Raw genomic sequence first — 21,065 nt, forward strand, 5'->3', positions numbered from 1 at the left:
GTCAGGTATTCAGTCATGGTGTGCTGCAAACAACCTTTGTCTCAATGCCAGTAAAACTGAGATTGTTTGCATTGGGACCTCTGCTCCCGCTTTCCCCCTCTCACTCTAGCTGGCCTCCCTTGGCCCTTTGCCCACCCCCACCTGTGAAGCCAAAAACCTTGGGGTCATCTTTGACTGCACTCTCTCCTTCTCCTCTCACATCTCAGACATCTCAAAAAAGTCTAACTATCAACTACACCTCCTTAGAGGTGTTCTACCTTTTCTCACTTTCCTCCAGCGGCTCACTGTCTCCAGAGCCCTGATTCTCTCTAGGCTTGACTACTGCAACATCCTCTTCCTCAACCTCCCTGCTTCTGCCCTGCGCCCTCTGCAACTAATCCAGAACAGAACCGCAAGACATATCCTTTACCTCAAGCCCAGGGACCACATCTCTCCATTGCTGAAATCCCTTCACTGGCTCCCTGTGGCTGCAAGGATGAAATTCAAGACCCTCAGCATTGTCCCCAAGGCCTTCTGGGGCCTGGGACCTACTTACCTCAAATGTTGCCTTCCTAAATACTGTCCCTCTTAAGCCCTCCACTCATCTACCTCCAACCTTCTGCAATTGAGCCGGTTCTCCAAGCAGAGATGTGGAGGGAAATCCCTTTCCTCAGCATGCACCTCCCTCTTGAACAGCCTCCTTGACACCCTTTGTCTTGAGCCTGATATTCCTAAATTCCAGAAACTCCTCCAGACTTCCTCTTCTCCTCTTCCTTCTCTCTCGCCCTACTCTGCTAACCTAGCTCACTGTTCTTCCTTCTCTTCCTCCTTTCCATACAGCTTACTGACTGGCCGCCTGGTGTACCTCAGAGTCTCACAGGTCCCAGGCACCACTGCCAGTCTTCCTGCACTTGCCTCTGGGCCCTGCACCCCACCCCCTCACTGCACTTGTAATAAATCCTTGAGAGCTTCTCTCTCTGCAGTTCACCAGTCTCTACCGACCAGATGCACTTTGTCCCCTGCCCCTCTCTTGCCATGCCTGCACTTGCATGATCTGTATACAGCCCTGATAAAGATTGTTCTGTCTGTTCTGTCTTGTCTTCACCCCTTAATGTGCACTTGAAAAGAAAAAAAAAAACAGAATCGCCGTCAGGCCTATTTGCAATATCTAAACTGTTAAATGTATCATATTCACTTAATCTGCCTCTGCAGACTGTTATCGTCTTAGAAATTCAAGGGCTCTGACAGACTGATGTGTTTTCCCTGTGTTTCCACCCTCCATGAGCGCTTTGAAACACCTGCCTGTGTATAGGCGTTTTATGAATAAACATTACCATACCATTACCAAGTGAAACTGAACGAGGGTAGAGTGACGTCATGAAGGAAAGACAAGAAGATGCACTGAAATGATATGCAAATACTTAAAGAATGAAGATGAAACTGTAGTAACGAGAGAAACATGCAATCAAATATGAAGACGTAATGTGCACCAAAGAAATAAGTGAGTAGAGATAAAGTGAATATACATACACAGAAACGCAACGTAGATAAGTCATAGAGGCTTGCTGTAGAAGAAAATATAACGTGAATGAAGCAGCCATGAGAAAAAGATGGATGCTGGACTCATGTTGAAACCAATCAAGCTACCTCAGAGACAGACCAGGGCTGCAGAGTCAGGAGACGTTGGAAAAACAACATCATGTGAGGAATAAAGAGGAGTATATTGACCTGGGATCAAGGATGCCACATCAAAAAATAATTTCAAGGCACAAAGGGAGTCAAGAGGATTAGCCATGCATGTAAGACATATTTCTCTTAGATTAAGCAAAAGAAGAAAACATCTGTAAGTGCCAAGTACTGGACAGTCAAGGATGCAGATAGTTTATCTGAGGTAGAGCAGCCAAGTCTTCAGATGCCAAGAGGAGTAATGACACCAAGCATAATTGAATTAAATAGGAATAAATAAAAGGTCGAAATGTACAAAATCGTGGTCTGCTCACATGTGATTCAGATTTCAAAAACAAGGGCTATCATTAAGCTCCAGACAAAGATAATGGTGCACCTACACTCCCTGGAAAGTAACAGAGGACAGGGTGTAAGGTCAACTACAAAAGAGAAGCCTTGGCTTGGGGCCTGACTGGTGAGAGATGATGGACTAATTGGGCAAGTAGGTAGTAGTCTGATGTTGTTCTCTAAACCTGAGTTTCATTTTGCTTGCGTGCTGCTAACAAGCAGAACGTCCAAGGTTGGAAGAGAATGCCAACCAATCAGAGGGTCTATGTGACAATATGGTATACAATGTTGCACAGGCCAATCCAATGCCATCATTCTGCTATAATCTGCACAGTACGAATTTAGAGGTGGTTCGAGGCGTGCCTACCAGATAAGAGGCATCTAGTGATATTAATAATAATTATATGATATATAGCTACATATGTTCCCTTAAGCAATCATTCCCTTTGGTAGGTTTTACAGTTTGCCATGTAGGATGATGTCATAGATGAGGCGTATTGAGGTATAAAGTCTTTGTATAATCAAAACTAAAGGTGTGAGTGCATGGACTACAGTTTGTTGATTGCCAGATTGCCCTACTTTATTTGAGCTGACAATAAAGTAGTTCTTTGCCATATTCTTTGAGTCTGTATGGTTATTTGGGTCTTGGATCATTATTGGTAATTCCATTGAGTACAAGAGACGCTCCAAGGTTCTATTGCAAAAAGCTTCTTCCAAAAGGCCCTATTTAAGCATTTTCTAAGCCGTACCCAGGCAGGTCTAGGAAACGAACAGAGTAAATTAGCTAAATAACTATAAGTGAACATTTTCTAAGCGGTTTACGAAATTCTCAGAGAAAAAAATTACACATGCTCGTAAATGCTTGGGAACTGTTATTTAGCCATTCCAAACGCTTAATAAATGCTTGAGAAATGTCAAGAAACCATTTCTCTTTGTCTAGGGTGGTTTCTATAAGGTCTTCTATTAACTCCCATTTTCCTCTATTTTGCTTTTTTTTAGTACAATTTTCTTATTAAGAGCATTGGATTCATAAAAGATTGAGGAATCACTAATGTCACTAACGTATCATTGACACCTTGAGAATTCACGTCTTGAAGATTCTGATCCAGCACTTTAACTACATTCAGTTGTTTAAGTTTCTATTTTAGAGATGTCTCAGTTTGTGTTTTGTCATTCCATGACCAAGCTCTAGGCCAGAGGTCTACAACCGGATACTCGGCAGATGTTCAGACTACAACTTCCATAATCCCACATCATTGACTAGGCTGGCTCAGGCTGATGGTAGTTGTAGTCCAAAACATCTGGCGAGCCAAATGTTGCAGATCCCTGTGTGGAGGTCATAGAGTCAGTCTTCTGGTTGCGACTCAGTACCACAGTGCAACACGCACGTGACAATTACTGACAAGCAACTCATGAGGATGAGCACGCTATCCCCATCTGTAGTGACAGGTGAGCTTTGACTCCTGCCTGGAATGTTAACTATTTATATGGTGCAAGACACTGAATGAATTGCTTCTTTGCGCTTTAGTGAAAGATTAAGTGATTGCCCAACTCAGTGTTGCTCCTTTCACTTGCTTCAGAATGATGAACATCTCATCTAAAAGTCTTGGGATTCAGACCGGCGGCCTGCACATGCATCTTCAGCAAGTGCACAACCCACTGAGGCATCTTATCAGCATCAATGTAAAATTCTGTTACGGAATGATCATTTAATGGATTTGAGTGCAGCAATAGCACAAAATGGACTTCTGGATTCCCTTCACCATGGATGTTCATGTGAGGCGCCCAGCGATGCTTTGAAGATGCGGTTCGATATGGATTTCAGCTTTGTGCACTACACTGGCATACCATTAAGTATTACTAGTTCCGTGAAATGGGGACTTTCATTAATCATCAACAGATACTTCTGCTATCAAATCTCAAATAACATATTACAAATCATGTTTGCTTTACTGTGCAAAAGGGCAGGATTGTGTGTGTCTTAAAAATGAAAATATATAGCAAAGAGATCTAGTGTGCAAAGGAATAATGAAAGGACTATTGAGTATCGTATCCTCCTGAGCTATATTAACATCCCATTCTGCAACATGCCTTAGGAAGTGAACCAGCAGGAGAAAGTCTGGGAAGTGGTGAACAAATCAGGTGTTGTTCTAAGGTTGAATGCTTTGTAATTGTGGTTTACTAAATTCCTATGTGGAGCTTTTCGGATTCCAGAAGCAGCTTTACCCTACTTGTTTGGAATAGCTGCTATCAATGAAGAGCTTGCACTGCAGAGGCAATTGACTGTTCCTGTTCCTTGTGGGTGGTGCACTCTCTGCTGGGGTTTTGCTGTTTGTGTTCTATGTGAGGGGAGCTAGGATTTCTGAGGCCCATGCTGGGCTCTTTGTCATGGGGATTTGAACTGCTGAGGCCTATGCTGTGCCTGTTCTCTGTGAATGTAGCTTGCATTTCCGAGGCCCTTCATTCACTTGCTCAGTGTGGGGGTGCTTGCACTTCCCCACCCCATGCAGTTCCTTCTCTATGCAAGTGGAACCTCTACTGCTCTGGCTCATGACTTATCTGTTCTGTGTGGTAATTGTGCACTGTTAAGACCCACAGATTTCCTGCTCTATGTGATGAAAGCATGGTCCACTGAGATCCATGGCATGCCCTTTCTATACCAGGCTGGGAGTGTGAACTCCTGCAGCCCATGCTGTACCTGTTCTATGTCAGTGAAACACTGAAAACCGTATGATGCTATTGTACCAATTTTGGGCATGCAGGCAAAGCACAAAGTGTTAGTGCTCACATGTTCCATTTGTGAGAGGGCGCTTGTGCGACTGCACCCTGGGCTGAGAGAAACCTGTTTTTCTGTCTCAATGTAAAGTGCTGCCTCAAGGTAATGATTTACATATAATTTTAACTTTTTGCAAGCTTCCGCTTTATGTCATTTTTTAAATTATTTTACTGAGGAGAAAACACATTTTGAAATCACATTTACTCACAACGTTTTTTAATAGGGAGTGTAATACTCCCACCTCACCTTATCCGGAGCACTGCTTGTGACACTTCGACAGCTAGGTCCTGAAATATATGGATCATTGTAAACCCTGCCAACCCCTGCACTTAGCCTCCAAGAGGGTTCACCCAAACTGTTTAATTGAAACCCAGGAAGACACCACTCTACCTCAAACATTAACTGTGTTCCAGAGGGCGTTCAACCTACCAGCGCTTTGAGATCATACCAATGATACATAAGGAGCTATATAAATGCCAGATAACATAACATAACATTAGGGGTTGCTCAGAGATTAATATATGTAAAGATTACCTTCATCCATTAACATGACAAAATTGAACCACTTACATGACAAGGTACCTGGAACATCCTATCACGTGAGTCATAAGCAAGACATAGAATATCTTTGGGATACCAAAATAAAAAACTCTGCAGCTTCAAAACCAATGATGAAATCAGCAAATGGTTTTCTTTAATAGCACTTTACTTTTCCTATATATTTCTATTCACCTAAAGGTTTTATGTCTTGATCCATGGAAACCCCAACCAATCGGCCTCTGTACCACAGGCCACCTTCTCTTTCTTCTCTTAGCCATTTCACATAGCACATGTTTAGCATATACTAGGGATTCGGTTCACAGACCCATACCATACAAAATCCCAACAAACTGTTCCACAGAGAAAGCCATACTCACTTTTAACATCGTTTGACTTCAAAGAAAAGTTCAACGCCAACTCAAAGTGGAGTCTGCCATTTTGATGCTGTCCTCTGTCCACCAAGGAGTTTCCATACCAAAGCAGAACCCGCACAACCTCTGGATCTGTGCCCTCGCTGCCTTGCAGTTTACAATACGCTTGGAAAGACTTAAAGAAATAGTTTTCTGCCAGTCGCCTTGCTTGGCACGACAAGGCCAGGCTTCCAAAGTTGGCGAGGGCGACAGCCTGGTTACGCCTGTTGCCTGTCTCCTTGGCAACAGTCAGTGCCCGGAAAGTGTTCCCAGCAGCTTTTATTGCCTTGTTCTCCATCTTGAAAGCTATGCCCAGCAAGTTGTACACTACGCCACACTGTGTCACACTTTCTGTCTCCTGCAGAGACTCCAAAAGTGATGTCATTAGTTTAGAAGCCATTTCTGGCTGGCCGGCTAACATATACGTCCAGCCCAAGGAGAGCAAGGACTCGAATGACTTTTCCTCATCCAGTCTCCTGCCCAGCTCCACAGCATTCTTTAAATAATAAATTGATCCACCTAACACCCTGTGTTGGAGATACAACTTAGATAGAATAGTGCATATAGTCCTCTGCATACTTATCACACCATCGTCACAGCTGGAGGACAATGCGTGTCTTAGATAAGGACAGACTTGAGCTGGGATGTGGTTGCCTTTCACTTGACATCCAAGAATCTTAGCTATGTTCTGCAACACTAGGACCGCAATCCAAACATGTGCATGAATTTCACGTAAACTCGAGGGGCTAGATAGTCGGGCGGAGGCCAGTGCAATGTGTGGCATGTACTTCTTGTCATACAGATAGCTCAAAAAGGGGGTAGCATCCAGAGAGTCAGATCCAGTTTGTGGGGCAAAGGCAAATAACAGGAACTGTAGGCGTTCCATAAAGGGCAGGACTTCCTCGTACCGCCCCAACTGGAGAAGTATACTGACCATGAGAAAACAACCACGCACCTCTAAGGAGGCACTCCCAGCCATAATGGCCTTTCTGAGAAGGTATGTGACCACCTCCTGTTCATTGTCTGTGCAGAAGCAATGGCTGGGCAAACAAGCCAAGAGTGTGGCTGCCTTCTCGAGCATGGCCTCCTGCTTCTCTTTAATCTTCTGTTTTAGGTAAATGGCAGTTAGGTTTCCATAGAGAGCAGCAAGCAGTGGTAGGTCTGCAAATCCATCAGTCAAGGCATTTGTGGCTTCTTCAAAATAAACCCGGGCCTGGGAGAGCTTCATGCGTTTGGCACAGAGGCGGCCAAGAAGGAAGCATGATCTGACGTGAGCCCATGTCATGCAGTTTCTCTTGGCCCAAGTTCTGGATCTTTCTAGGTACACAGAAAGTTGGTCCTCATCAGAAAACCCATAAAATGTAGAATGAAGACATGAGAAGGGCAGATCGTACAGGCATTGGAAGTGGGGCACATATCCCTCCTGATCAAGGAATGTCAAGATGGGGTCAAAGACCTCAGAGTCGTCCAGCTCCTCAGCATTGAGGTCAACATAGAACTTAGGGTCATCAAGGTCACTTGGCTCCTGCAAAAGGAGGTCCAGTGGAGGGAAAGGAAATTCTGAAGTAGGGCTTGACTTCTCAGAAAAACTGCATTTAGTTGATCCTTGACAATTGTCTTCCACCTGCCAGGCATCAAACGTATAACTGCTATCAAAGTCGTCAGAAATAATCTCTGAAAGGAAACAAAAAAAGATATAATTATATTTTTAGTCATGATTTTGTACTTTAGCTCGAGAGGATTCTAAGAAAATGTAATGTATTCATGAAGTTCTCATACAGTGACATATCATTTTGTATATTGCATTGTGCCTTCTCGCTTGATCAGTTATTTTCAATGTCAACACTTTGTCTCTTTAAACTATTCAACTTCATAATGGATAAGACTTCAGTATCCTTCATTATTAAAGGATATTTTGTATAAGCCGCCCATTGTCACTGAGATGTACTTCCCAACATTGTGTTCTTCTATCTTCATTTACATTTCACATGGGAGTACAAGGAATACAACAATATACACCAACCCAGTAGACTCCAGGTTTTACAGTAGTACAACCTCAAGCAGAATAATGTATTTATTTGCTTATGTATTTATTTATTTATTTATCAACTTGTATTGTGCACCCGGTACCCTGAGGCTTAAGGGCGCAGACATAAAACATGAAACATAACACGAGACGTAAATTACTAAGCAGTGTAATAGTAAAGTGACCAGACGTGAACCATCAGATATTTAGGAAAAAATAAACGTCTTGAATTTCTTAATTGCTATAGCAAAAGCTCAGTTACGTGCTTTGTTAGTCTAGCACTGCAGTGTGTTCAGCAGATTTGTGTTAGCATGTGCTGCTTATGCTGTAGGGATATATATATGCACAAGACACACAATGTGTCAAACATTGGGGCTTGGGGAAATAACATAAAGGGGAAGGCAGAGTACACCTTGCAAGAGTCAGTCTATGAAGCCCTGTGCCTTGCCTTGCCTCTCTCTGGCAATAGACCATTCAACCTGTAAGGTTAGGGGATATCCCTAAGAATTGGGACTAGGCCCTCCTGCATTTGTGTGAAAGGCCTCTGGCAGGGCGCACTCCATGATCCTCTCTCACACCATGACTATAGAGCCAGGCTGGTTACCATTATTGTTGCTACAATATACTCTGTTGCAGACTAGATTAATGTCTGAGCCATACCTGGAGTGAATCATTCCTTTAAAGAGTTCATCTTAAAATGTTTCCAGAAACTCCACCTGTTAAGCTGTCTTTGTACTTCCTTTTCCAGATAAATGAACTCACCATTGTGTACAGGGCACTAGTCCTCACAATATCACCTTCCAACGTGGTTAATACAGGATACCTCAACCCAGCATTGACCACACCCCTGAGAGTCATTTGCATAATTTCGTTGAGTGAATTATATCTTCTCCTTTTCTAAAGATTTAACTTAAACTGAATGCTTGAAAGCTGGAAGCTAAGCATTAAAACACCAAACAATTCCTTTATGGCCTCAGGTCTTCCCTGCATTATCCAAGAGAGCCTTTGTAATCTCTTGCTCATGGCCATATGAACAATGTTCCACCAAATTGTCTGCCTGTCTCATGTCCAGCAAATGGTCAAGACAAAACCGACAGGAGGCAGATCGCCCTTGCACTGGTGAAGTTATTTTCCAGCCTCAGTTCACAGCCATAAAACCACGTTTGACACATACCAGGTAAGAGTACCATCTTCTACCAGCATCCATTTTGTCTTCTCTCCTGACCTCAGCCACAAGGATAACTAACTCAAGATATAAGCCACCTTATACCGTTCGTGGTCTTGTAAACCAAATCTGTAGTCAGCTCTGCTGCTTTTCAGGACTTTCCACGAGAAATATACCCCTTTCCCTTCACCCCAAGAAGGATCTCATTTGATAGTACATGTTCTTAAGCACCTTCTTTTATGAAATTTGCGCTATATTCTTGAATATAAACAACAGTCAGGGAATTTTATTTTAATATGAATTTTTCCCCAAAACATAACACTGAGAGTTGTCTAATGGAGAAATGCCCCTCTTCATACCGTTCAGAATCATACACACATTTCGAGCTTCACATTTTCATCAAATCGTGAAGTTTGTCACCATATACTTATATCCCTTAGAGCATCATTTGAACGCAGTGCCTATTAAATGTTCATAGAAGCAGTACAATGACAAACTACTTGAATTTGTTTTACTCTCATTCAGTGGGAATAGGTGTCCCAGCCAATACCTGAGCTCTTTTGGATCTGGTTGGTATCACATTACCCAAGTGTAGGCGTGTATGGTGATTAGTCCACTGTACATGTTTCGCCAATATGTTTCTTCTGGACCCACTAGGTTGGCCATGGCCACTATATGTGTCTTTCGGGCCCACTATCCAGGGCTTTCAGCCATGCCCACTGTATATTTTAAAACACTACTGAGTCACTAGCCACGGATTAGACCCATGGCCAGTGGCCATGGCATTTGGTTGTGGCCACTTTACATGTTCACCCAATATGTTTCTTTTTAGACCCACTAGGTATCCACAGTTTTGGCCGTGGCCACTGTACATGTCGATCGGGCACACCAACCAAAGCACAGCCTATGGACACACACAAAAATAACACAGAATATGCCAAAACGTTTGAGCTCTGAACTTGGTCCCCAGCCCCATTCAAAACATCTCCCCCTCCAACTTCCCAATTTCACATGGTGTCCTCCCCAACCCTAGCCTGATGGCATTTCTTCCTTTTTCTTCCTATAAAAGGCATTTTTTCAACTTTTCATTTTCAGATATTTGCGCGAAAATCTCTTGCATCGAAAAAAAAAATATTGCAACTTTTTAATTTCTAAAAAGCCTCTCTGCTGCAAAACACAATGGGAGATATAGCTACAATTTTGGAAAAATAGGCACCCCTTCTCTGTCAAATATTTTAACAACTACTGGACGGAATAACCCCAGAATACTCCTGGGAGTTGTTTTATAACTGGTCTTTGCGGGAAATTAATGGAACTTTCTGTTGCAGTTCTTTTTTTTGTTGCTTTCTTAACCGCTTTTTCATTTTTTAACTAATCGTTCCCGACATTTCCAATGGGGGGCTTGTGACAACATTTTCGTTTGCAAAATATCAGCAAAATCCATCATACAAGTCAAAAGTTATTAGCAATTACATTTTTGGGTTTCTTATGTTTCTCGACACTCAACTTAACTATAGTGCGGCAACAGCTGCACTATAACATTCACTGAAAAAACCTTAGTTAAGGTACAGTTAAGTGGTGCAGCTATAACGGAACAAAACATTTGAAATTCAGCAGCTGTAGGAAGTCCTAACCAGCTTAATTAAGCTCATTCCTGTTGATGTCCCCCATAATGCTATGTTCCCCATAATGCCATTTTGTATCTCATTGTGAATCCATTCTCTTATAATATGTATGTGCTTATGAGCTCTGGAACGGGAACATGCCGAGATGAGCTGGCCATAACTTCCCAAAGCTGCTGAATTTCAAGGTTTCTTTTGCGTTAAAACTGCACCACTTAACAGCAATTTAACTAAGGTTTCTTTCATGAATTTAAAGGGTTTTGGTATATCGTAGCTTAACGGGCCACTGGACATGCCCTTTGGCCATGGTCTTTGGCCATGTGTGCTGTACATGGTCCACCAATGTGTTTATTTTAGACCCACTAGGTGTTCAGGCCCTCTAGCGAGGGCCTACATCCCTGGCCAGTGAGCATGGCCTTTGAAACACAAACTTTCTTTCCCACTCACTAGCCATGGTCTTCACCCATGACCATTGGCCCGGCCTTCAGCCGTGGCCCCTTTTCATGCTGCCCCAATAGCTTTCTTCCAGTCCCACTAACCATGGCCTTCGGCCATGTCCACTCTACAGATTGCTTCAATAGGTTTCCTAAGCGGGCCCACTAGCCATGGCTTTTCGCTGTGGTCCCTTGACATGTTGCCCCAATAGGTTTCAGTGGGGCCCATTAGCCATGGCTTCAGCTCTGGCCACTGTACATGTTGCACTATTTGGTTCCTTAAAGTAACGTAGCATCCATAGTCTTTGACCACATCCATTACCCCCACCTCACTGTAGCTGTAAGATTCCACTTTCTTTGTATTAATCACATTTTTTTAACATTCACTCTTTTAATAAAAAATAAAATAAATCTCCATAAACACGGTTAGTATAACCCTGATAATAGTAATGTACTACAAATAACCACGGTTATCCATAAATAACCTTGGTTATTTGTGTGACACACCTTCATTCCTATCCCGTTTTCTACTACAATCCTGGTTATGCGACAATAACTCTGGTTAAACATTAGTTGCGGGTAAGTTAAGGTAAGAACTTAATGCAACAAAACCACTGGGATTCAGCTAAATTAACCTTAACTCTGTGTCCCCTGTTGTGCAGTCTATGATCAAAATGATGACATCACAGATAAATTCCCTGATGACATCACTCGTGACATCAGCTCTCCACTCACCAGCGGCTCGAGTAGAAATCCTGCGCGGACATAGTTTTCTTCCGGTTTATGGATGGTCCTTCAATCGCAGACCCTGACCTTGGACAGCCGCTGCTGTCTCTATGCTGGACTCTATGCTTTTCGCCTTGACGCCGCTGCGCCCTGCTTCAGCCCCTGCTGTGGGATTCAATGTGTCCTCTATTGCCATCTAACTCTCCTACTCCTTTTAATCTCGCCCTGGGTGGTGGGATACAACTCAATGGGGCAGTGGGCCTCAGGGTCGGACTGGCCCCATTGGCCAATCGGCCCATGGCCGATAGGAAATCACGTGTGGAGGCCAGGGGACCGGTTTTTGGCCACGCCTGGGGCTGGTTTTCTTTTGAATATTTTTTTTATTAAATTGTTTTATTAAGATAATATAGAGTGTGTGTCACACAACTGCCTGCAGTGCAGCCGCCCGCAGCCTTTTGGGCCGCAGTGTGCAGTCAGAGTCAGTGTGTGCCTGGCTGCGGCCGGGATCGCGCGTGCCGCAGCATTAAATTGATCCCATCCCATTCCCCTTGCCCGGGGCGGGCCAAGCCAACAGGACGGCGTCGGCGGATCAACTCCCACACTCTGGCTGGGGGAGGGGGCGGCTTGGCTGGGGCACAGGGGCAGCATATAAATCATCAAAGCAAGGTAACTGTTACCTTGCTTTGATGATTGAAATTTTGCATGCATGATGTGATGTATGCATCATAAATTATGATGCATGCATCATGCATGGAAATTAGAGGGGCGGGGGGTGAAGGTGCCGCCACTCCAGGGGGCTGGGGGCTGGGGCCGCTGTGCTCTGCTCGAGCCGGCTCACTCAAGTAAGCCAGGGTCTCAGAGAGACAGTGTGCAATTTGCAAAATGAACTAACAGCCGGGCCAGCACTGGGCAGGCTGCTGGAGCCTGGAGGCTGACTGCAGGGCAGGGCTGGGCTGGGCGGGGCCTGGCTGTGCCCAGCGGTGCACACATTAAGTTGCTTTCAACTTTGCAGAAAGCAGCAAATTTGTTGCACTTTTGCAAAGTTGAAAAGCAACTTGTGCCTGCCTGGGGGACGCCAGAAAAACAGGCGGACCATTGGGCCAATGAAAATGTGGCTGCAGGCAGCAGCCAACGAGACTCTGTGCCACCACCAGCCTCAGTCACGTCACATGACTGACTATATTTTCCCTGGGCCTCTGACCCGGTCTACAGTACTCACTACTCAGACAAACAGGTCGGACTGGACTAGGGCTGCAAAGAGAGCAGCGCACAGACTAACAGTGACACCAGGAGGACGAGGGCCGTGGGGGGTGTCGGAGGCCGCTGTACTGTAGTGTCCAGGAGTCAGGAAGAGAAGGACCACAGTAGCAGCCACTCCAGCAGTAGCAGCAAGCTGAGGCCAGAGGCCCAGGGCACACAGGCAGGCAGCCAGCTAGCCTAGCCGGCCGGCCCGGGCCGCCCCTCACAGCCCAGGCCACAGCCACCTAGTAGTACCCTCCCACACAGCCACAGGCGCGCGCCACAGCTACCTAGCAGCGGAGACGGAGAGAGATGGCCCTGAGCTGAGGTAAGACTCTAAGCTACCATGCAATATGTATACATGGACGATGTAAGATAACTCAGTGGATTGAGTTTGTGCCATTCTTATCTCTTATACATGCAACAAAAATGTCCCATTCTAGTTAGATGCCAGTCCCGGTTTTAATTTTGCATTCTGGGACTTGTACTACAATGTGGAAATCCGGAACTACAAATCCCAGAATGCAAAGTTAAACCTGGGACTGGACTAGGTTCTACCGACTGGCATCAGTGCATGGGGCATTTTGGCATGTATGTTGCGTTCAATTTGTAGGCTTCTTGATCAAACTCAGTCTTTCACCCACCGAGGTGGAGAAAAATGCACAGTGGAGTGAGAAGGATTATTTACTCTTCAAGAAACAATTCCTTTTTAAGCGTGTACTGTGCAAATGATTTTTATTGCACACGCGCGAGATTCCGCCCAGCACTTTTCATGAGCCCATAATTCACTGTTAAAAAGCAAGTTCACCCAGGAAGTCAACAGGTGAGAGTGGCCGGGCACCGCCATAAAATACCCTAAAGCCGCTAGTCAGAGGATGTCGCTCGGTGGAATTAGACCGAGAAGGGAAAGTCGGCCTGAAAAGAGGCTTGTCACAACTATATTCAAGTTTTCACACAGTGCTCCAAAATCTCCACTTCCTGGCTTCCCCGGGCTAAACGATGGGAAGTGGGGGTGCGGGGGTGGGGGGCAGGAGCCTTGAAGGAGGTTGGCCTTCATTTATTAATCTAGTGAAAAAGCATGCATTTCTTTCCCTCACCCTCTATTTATCTGTCTGTCTTTGGTTGTCTATCTATATTATATACATATGCCTATGGGGGAATCCAACTTGTATGTGATGTTAGGTATTTTTTTCAAATGTATACCCTTCATGTTTCAATTTACATTGTCTCCAGGGGTTCTGGCGGATCTGAAGGAGAGGGGTAGGGGTGGGCGGGGGTCGGGGAGGGAGTGGGACATGCCAAATTCCTTTGGTGTTGGACCTGGATCTTCTGGAACATTCAAGATTCTTTAAAACATATAAACGTGTTGTTCACATCACTGTCAAACCCCAGGGCATCAAAATGACACAATGGCAGAGCAGATGTTGCAATTCTCCAGAGCAACGAAACTCATTTTAAACACTAGCACACTCCTGTGAGAGCTTTAACCAGCAGAATCATCTTAGCAGTACTTGAGTGGCTGGGTATTACCAGCTTCCTATAGATAAGTACTTTGAAAAGTGACGCAGAGCGAGCTCTTGGCGGAACACTTGTAAATGCTGCTCAACCTGAAGGGGAAATCTGCACACGCTGCACCCAACACGTCGCTGACTCCACCCCACCCCGCCGGCCTTTCAGAGCTACCAGCCTGCCATGTTATCCCAGTGGCTAGCTCTTCCTTACATCAGGGTGGCAACATGCCCTGTGTGTCACCCGACTAACATTTTAGACATGACTAAGTTGTGACTAATCCAATGTACATTGTATGGAACTTGCAGTTCTGTACTTATGGGAACAATTAAACTACAAGTCCCAGCATTCACCGGGCTGTTGGTTTAAAATGCAACTATGGTGGCCATTTGATGACTTAACCCAGTTGACTTCTTAAAGTTTCTGCCCGCGTTGAGGTGTCAGTGAATGGCTATGCCCCAGCCCTACCAGACATACAGGAGCAGCAGCCTACTGTGGAACTAAGGACTTGTGACAGGGCTCCGCTAAGAGCTTAGCAGGGTGTTTGGCTGCAAAGCAGCAGCTCCTAGGGGCATCTTTGCGGCGCTACTAATCTGCTGCTAAAAAGAATATGAATATGTAACCTAAATGGGCAGACATCCCCTGGCACCTTTTCATGAACAGGGCACAGAAGAAGGCAGACATTTCAGGCAGGGCACAAACCTGCCATACTTTAATAAGGTTCAATTTAATCTGGCTCAAGCACACCATGGCTTCTTTTTCTCAGGTACCTGTTCACAGCCTGGGCCCTGCCAGGGAAGGGCCAGAAAGATCGTCAAACCTGGACTTCAAGAGACTTTCATTGCATGTATGAGGTAACTAGTGCTGAGAGTATGGGATGTCCTGTGAGTGTGCTGCCTGCTTTCCCTATTTTCCCAAATTCTGAAGCTTGAAAAGAGATGCACGTAGGCTTGACATGCGGCCACATTTGCACCAGACCTGCAGATGAACTTGTCTGCTGTTAAATCTCAGTTACCAGTTAAATGGTATCCATTACAGAATAATTGCTCATTTTACTATAGCCGATATGATAGCTCAGTGGGTTGAGCGCTCGCTGCTGCGATGTGTGTGTGATCTGCAGGTTGCAGGTTTGAATCCCAGCAAGGCCATCTCAGCCTTTCGTTCTTCTGAGGTTGATAAATGAATACCAACACAGGTTGGGTGATATTGTATGCATATTTGTTCTATAAAAAAGAGCTTAAGCATAAGTGCTATACAATAACATATTATTATTTGGCCTTGGACGTCTGCTTGCCTTCACAGTAATTTGACAATATGGATCTAAACACACAGATATTAATGATACATAGAGTGATCTATTGTTGTATGAAATGCATATCACGTTAGTGAAATCATAACCATATTAGTCTACTTTTGATGCCACTTCCTGTTTTGTCAAGGGTTGAAAGGTTGTGTTTCATTAATGGCACTGATACTGTAGAAACATCTGTGTTTGCGCAGTGAGAAGCGTGGTAGGCGATTCACGGATGATGGTTTAAGGGCGTTTTTTTTAGGCGCGGGTTGGGCCACTTTTTTTGAGGCGCGGGGTGGGCCACTTTTTGGAGGCGCATGGTGGGCCACTTTTTTTTTGGGTGTCCGGCCCTATTTCTTTTCCCAGTCCGACCCTGGTGGGCCTCTTCTATCTCTCACTCCATCATCCTTACAATTCAGATATCATCTTTTACCAAACTAGTACAAATGAAGGCTTCACAAGTAGTGATATGATGTATGTGCAGCTGCTGACTATTTTTCACAATGTACTCATCTAAATTGCTAAAATTACATATGTGGAAACGTAACAGTGTTCTAAATATGTGCAAGTAACTAGAGTGATCTTATGTCAGATGCCTTTAGTTAAATAATCATTGTTGTCTTATATGATGTTATTACTGATGGCACCAGTGATGTCATCAGTGATGCCATGTATGATGGTATTAGTGATGTAACCACAATATGACCACAATGATGGCATCACAACATTACCAATTACATCACTGATGACATCACTAATTACATCTTCTATGACATCACTGATGGAATCACTGATTACAGTACAACACTAACCAGCCATTGCCTGTGGCAACAATGTTTGGCCATGCCCACTGTATATTTTAACAAAATAAGGTGCCACTGTAAAAAGTGATGTCATTGTGGTCTTAGGCTGTGCAAAGTTAAGGTGGCTTTAGCTGAATTTCAGGAGTTTTGTTGCGTTAAGTTCTCACCTTAACGTCCCTGCAACAAACGGTTTTCGGAGAGGTATGGATACTGATTGTGGAGCACTGTTATTGACCTGTCTTCAACATGATATTGACATCACGAAAGCATACACTGCAGTGTATGTTGCCTCAATAGACCTGTCTAAGGCATTTGATCTGGTAGATCGGGGAAAGTTATGGCACAAGCTACATTTGCTGGCTATGCCCTCGGGTCTGCTGAATTTTCTGGTAAGTCTTCATGAAAAGTCCTTTGTTAGGGTGAGGATAAACCAAAATGGTCTAATATCCAAAGCCATTCCAACATTCAATGGTCTAAAACAGAGGCGTTTGTTTGCTCAAACATTGTTTAATCTGTATGTAGCAGATGTGGGAAGTCATCTAAGCAAAGCATCTTTAGTTCCACCAAAAATTGTCAATATCCAAATTTCATGGGCCGCTTCTGCGGACGACTTCATAATAATGGATGTGATCCCTATTGGCCTACAGACATCAATTAATAGCTTTACGGAGTACATGGAGCTAAATAACCTGGCTATTAATCTCAACCAAACGGTTATTTTAAAGCTAAGTAGAATTCAAAAGAAGTGCTCATTTACTTGGTTAATTAATAAAACCAAGATTCAAGCGAACAATAACATGGTTTATTTGGGATACCAATTGTGGCTCACCCTAGCAGAGGATTCTATAGGATCTGCTTGAAAAATAAAGCAACATTAATAGATACGCAGATGGGCAATGTGGACAATAAATGTGGTGAATTTTTGCTTTTGTCGGCTATGAAGTACTATGTTGCTAAGGTCATCCCCAAATAATTTATGGTCTGGAACTTTTGCCTGACTGGATAGTGAGCGAACTTGAACGATATGAGGCCCTAATATGGAGAAAGGGTTTATTCCATCTACCAAGTTTTATTACTTTTTTGGCTATTAGATACGGTTGGGCCTTCAGTCACTCTCCAAGCTGGTGGAATGGAGGAAGTTAATGCTAATGAAGAAACTATGGTCAGAGCCGACATCAAATCTTTATGGCCTTCTGGGTACTAAAGGAACGGAGGGTAGAGGCAATAAAGTATATATATCAAAGAACTAAATACAAGGTGTCTGTTTATTTTGGATATGATTGTGTCGCCAAAGAGTACTTTGCTAAATACACCTAACTATATTAAAAAGAAAAAACGCTTCCATGATTGGTCTAAAACGATAGACGCCACCTCCTGCACAAACTTTTATTGTCACATAAATTCCTATAAAAAGGAATTAGGTACACTTCAACCCAAATTGATCAATTTTCTGGGTAAATGGATCAGAAACAACTTTATGCATTTTTGTTTTAATGTTTTGCCAACAAACAAAATCTTAACTATGAGACTCAAACAAATGATGTGAACGAGGTGGCTGTAGGTACTGTCATAATAATCAAATCATTGAATCTTTTTCCACCTTTTGTTCTATTGTCCAGCACTTAAATCACAGAGACTACTGTATTTTGGGAAACATGTGTGTAATCCTCAATTTGTATCATTGGAATGTTTCGGTCTCAATATGCTTCATGGGAACAATGTTTCTTTAAAATTGAGTGGTGTAAGGTTCTTAAAGGAGGCATGTAAAATGTTTAACAATGGATCACTAAAGAGATTGTATTTGGATTATTTTTCATTATCTATCTTATTTTTTTATCCTTTTCCCTGTTTCCCTTTTGCTTTGACTTATTTGTCTTGGCTAAAACGTATTTAACTCCACTAAAATGTATTTTAACAATTTTTGCTAACATTGAATAAGAATGGAATGCGAATATGAATTTGATTGGAAACTACATGGACATTTTAGTTGTGACATGATGATAGAAAAATATTTTGTTATGTTCTGTTTTATCATATTTTATAAAGGTTTTCTTTATATGAAACTAAAAATAAATAAATAATAATAATAAGAACAACAACAACAATAATAATAATAATATTAATCATAATAATAATAATAATATTAGTGACCATTCAGATGTTGCACACCATAAGGTTATTTATTTCTCCGATTACTCACTGCAATGTCTTGTAATGCCAACATCCTTAAAGGCATTCAGTATTAAATAATGTCAGTGATGATACTATTGTCCATTGTAATGGCATTACTTTTGAAGATGGCAGTGCTAATTAGAGGACCACATGTCTTTTGCTGGCTATGTCAGTGTCATTTTTTTTATATAGAGTGCTTCTCGTAATTGGTATGTTTAATTTCCAGAGTAATGGTACTCAGATTCTCAACCTTGAAGGTCTGGGTCGGCTGTGTCAATATTTAAACCTGCGACTTGCAGACTGAAAACCGATGCTTGGTGCTCTCAGTCTGAGATATGTCATGAAACTAATCTTATACCATGCCTGGATATATAGCAGTCAGTCTTGCTAGCAAATGATAGGTTGTTTACCACTATTGCATGTCCACCAAATACATATGCCTGCAGTTCAAATTTCTCATAACTAGTGCACAGAACAGCGGTGAACCCAGAAAAGACCATATTCAAAACCCCATATAAAACTTGAACACAGCAAGAGTGAAGCATAAGTTAAAAGAATGATCAGGCTAGCATAGCAGCTGGACGTACCTTCCTGAAATGCCTACCTGTCTTGTTTCCACTTGTCAGTTTGCCATTTGATTCCTTTGAAGTGGGAGAATGGGAGAAAAGACTCCCCCCACTCTCCTCGTGCCCCTGGCCTAGAGGATCGCGACCCAGACACCCGCCACGAGATGAATTTGCCTATCTACCAGACGACCAAATACCCTGGTACAGGAACATACGGATGTGCCCACCAGCCTGCCCGCCAGCCTGCCCTGCTCAAGCCGACACCTGCGGCATGGATGAACTCGACTAAGCCCTTCAACAGTAAGGAAACACATCGTTAGAGATGCCATGATGACCTAGCCAACTGTCAAGACCACCCGTGCAACCATGCACACTGGACACCCCCACAACAATCCACACGAAGAACATACTCAGTGCTATGACGTAGGTGACGGACACACCCACTGACGCGCATCTTTATTTTTTTTCACATAGGTTTTTTGAAATGCAGAAAGGCAAGACGTGCAAAGCACTCATCTAAATGCTTGCTGACGCTTCTCCTGACCCTTGCATTGTGATGAAAATACAACGAAGACATGATACCGCCTATGAAGCAATGTAATACCACAACTTAAGTGCCGCGCATTAAACATCCCCACCTATGCACCAGGCCCAAGTAGGCCGCAAGCAAGAGCCTCCACGAACATTGGACGAGCAAGAGTACAATTGCTGACCCTGCAGAACGAGCCCAGCGAGAACTGACAGCCAAGGGAGCGATGTTGCAACTCGCATGCTACCAGCCGACGCCAAGGTCACACCTGCAAGCAAAGCCAGACACGCAGTGGAAAATACAACTTTAAATGTGCAGAATTCTGCCTCAACCACGGTCTCTCCTCACGTGACCAAGCCAAACCTGACAGGGTGCCAGACCCAGGAGGGAGAAGTCGCCTGGGTCCCACGTTTGAGATACAGGCTGCAACAATGAAATGACCCAATGGACACCTACAGCGATGGGAATGGTCTGCTCTCAGGCATATGAGCAAATCCACGCATTGTCTGCACGAACACATAGTTACATATTGTTGCAAATGACAGGTACACCGCGAGCTGGGAACAACGATGGTCCCAGGCTGGGGGGCTCGCGAGTGGACCAATCAGAACATGGGGCACTCATCACTGACGCCATTAACATTAGCCAATCATTAGGGGTCTTTGTGTAACAATTTTCAAGTATCTAATAGAAGGGACAACCCAAGTATACCACCTGCCTGACCCTTAACCACTAACAGCGTTCTCTATACGTATGCTATACTAACCCTACCACTCAAGGAACCAATCCAGAGTGGCGATAGGTTTTTTGCTAACTTTGCCAGGTGATGCAAGTAGCGCGTCATACTGAGGCAAAAAGGGGCCTGCGAGCCCCACGAATTTCGAGAGTCTGGACGGACGTGTACGATCCTAGACCCATCCCTGCCGTTATTCAATAAACAGCAGAACCACCTTGCTTCTTATGTGTGTCTCATACTAATTTTTGGGATACGCGGGAGGAGTTGGGGCCTCCCAGCCGGAGGTCCACGGAAGGCCCAGCCGACCCCGGGAGAAACCCCCCGACAAGTTGGAGGCACCGCTGAGATCTGTTTAAGATCTGCCTTTTATTTTATTTTTCTGAGTACTCTCGTTGCAAGGAGGCCCGGCGGCGCGGCCCCCTTTGCCGCTGCCCCCTTTTTGAGTACTACAGGACCATCACGGAACTGCGAGAAGACCGGACAGCGCAATCCGGATATTGGCCCTCGGGAGCCGGTCGTGAAGTATCCC

At 43.9% G+C, this 21,065-nt stretch overlaps 1 protein-coding gene across 3 annotated transcripts in view; it reads right to left on the reverse strand.

Annotated features, from left to right (window-relative positions):
* The window catches only part of SH3TC2 (SH3 domain and tetratricopeptide repeats 2), a 665,994-nt gene that overhangs the window by 84,207 nt on the left and 560,722 nt on the right, over nt 1-21,065 (reverse strand). For all 3 annotated transcript variants that reach the window (XM_069651388.1, XM_069651386.1, XM_069651387.1), the window contains exon 12: nt 5,686-7,392. In XM_069651388.1, the coding sequence (XP_069507489.1) occupies nt 5,686-7,392 (1,707 nt within the window). The remainder of the gene's footprint in view (nt 1-5,685; nt 7,393-21,065) is intronic.

The sequence above is a fragment of the Ambystoma mexicanum genome, chromosome 3p (genome assembly GCF_040938575.1).
Source record: "Ambystoma mexicanum isolate Mex_15411 chromosome 3p, UKY_AmexF1_1, whole genome shotgun sequence".
NCBI classification, from domain to species: Eukaryota; Metazoa; Chordata; class Amphibia; order Caudata; family Ambystomatidae; genus Ambystoma; species Ambystoma mexicanum.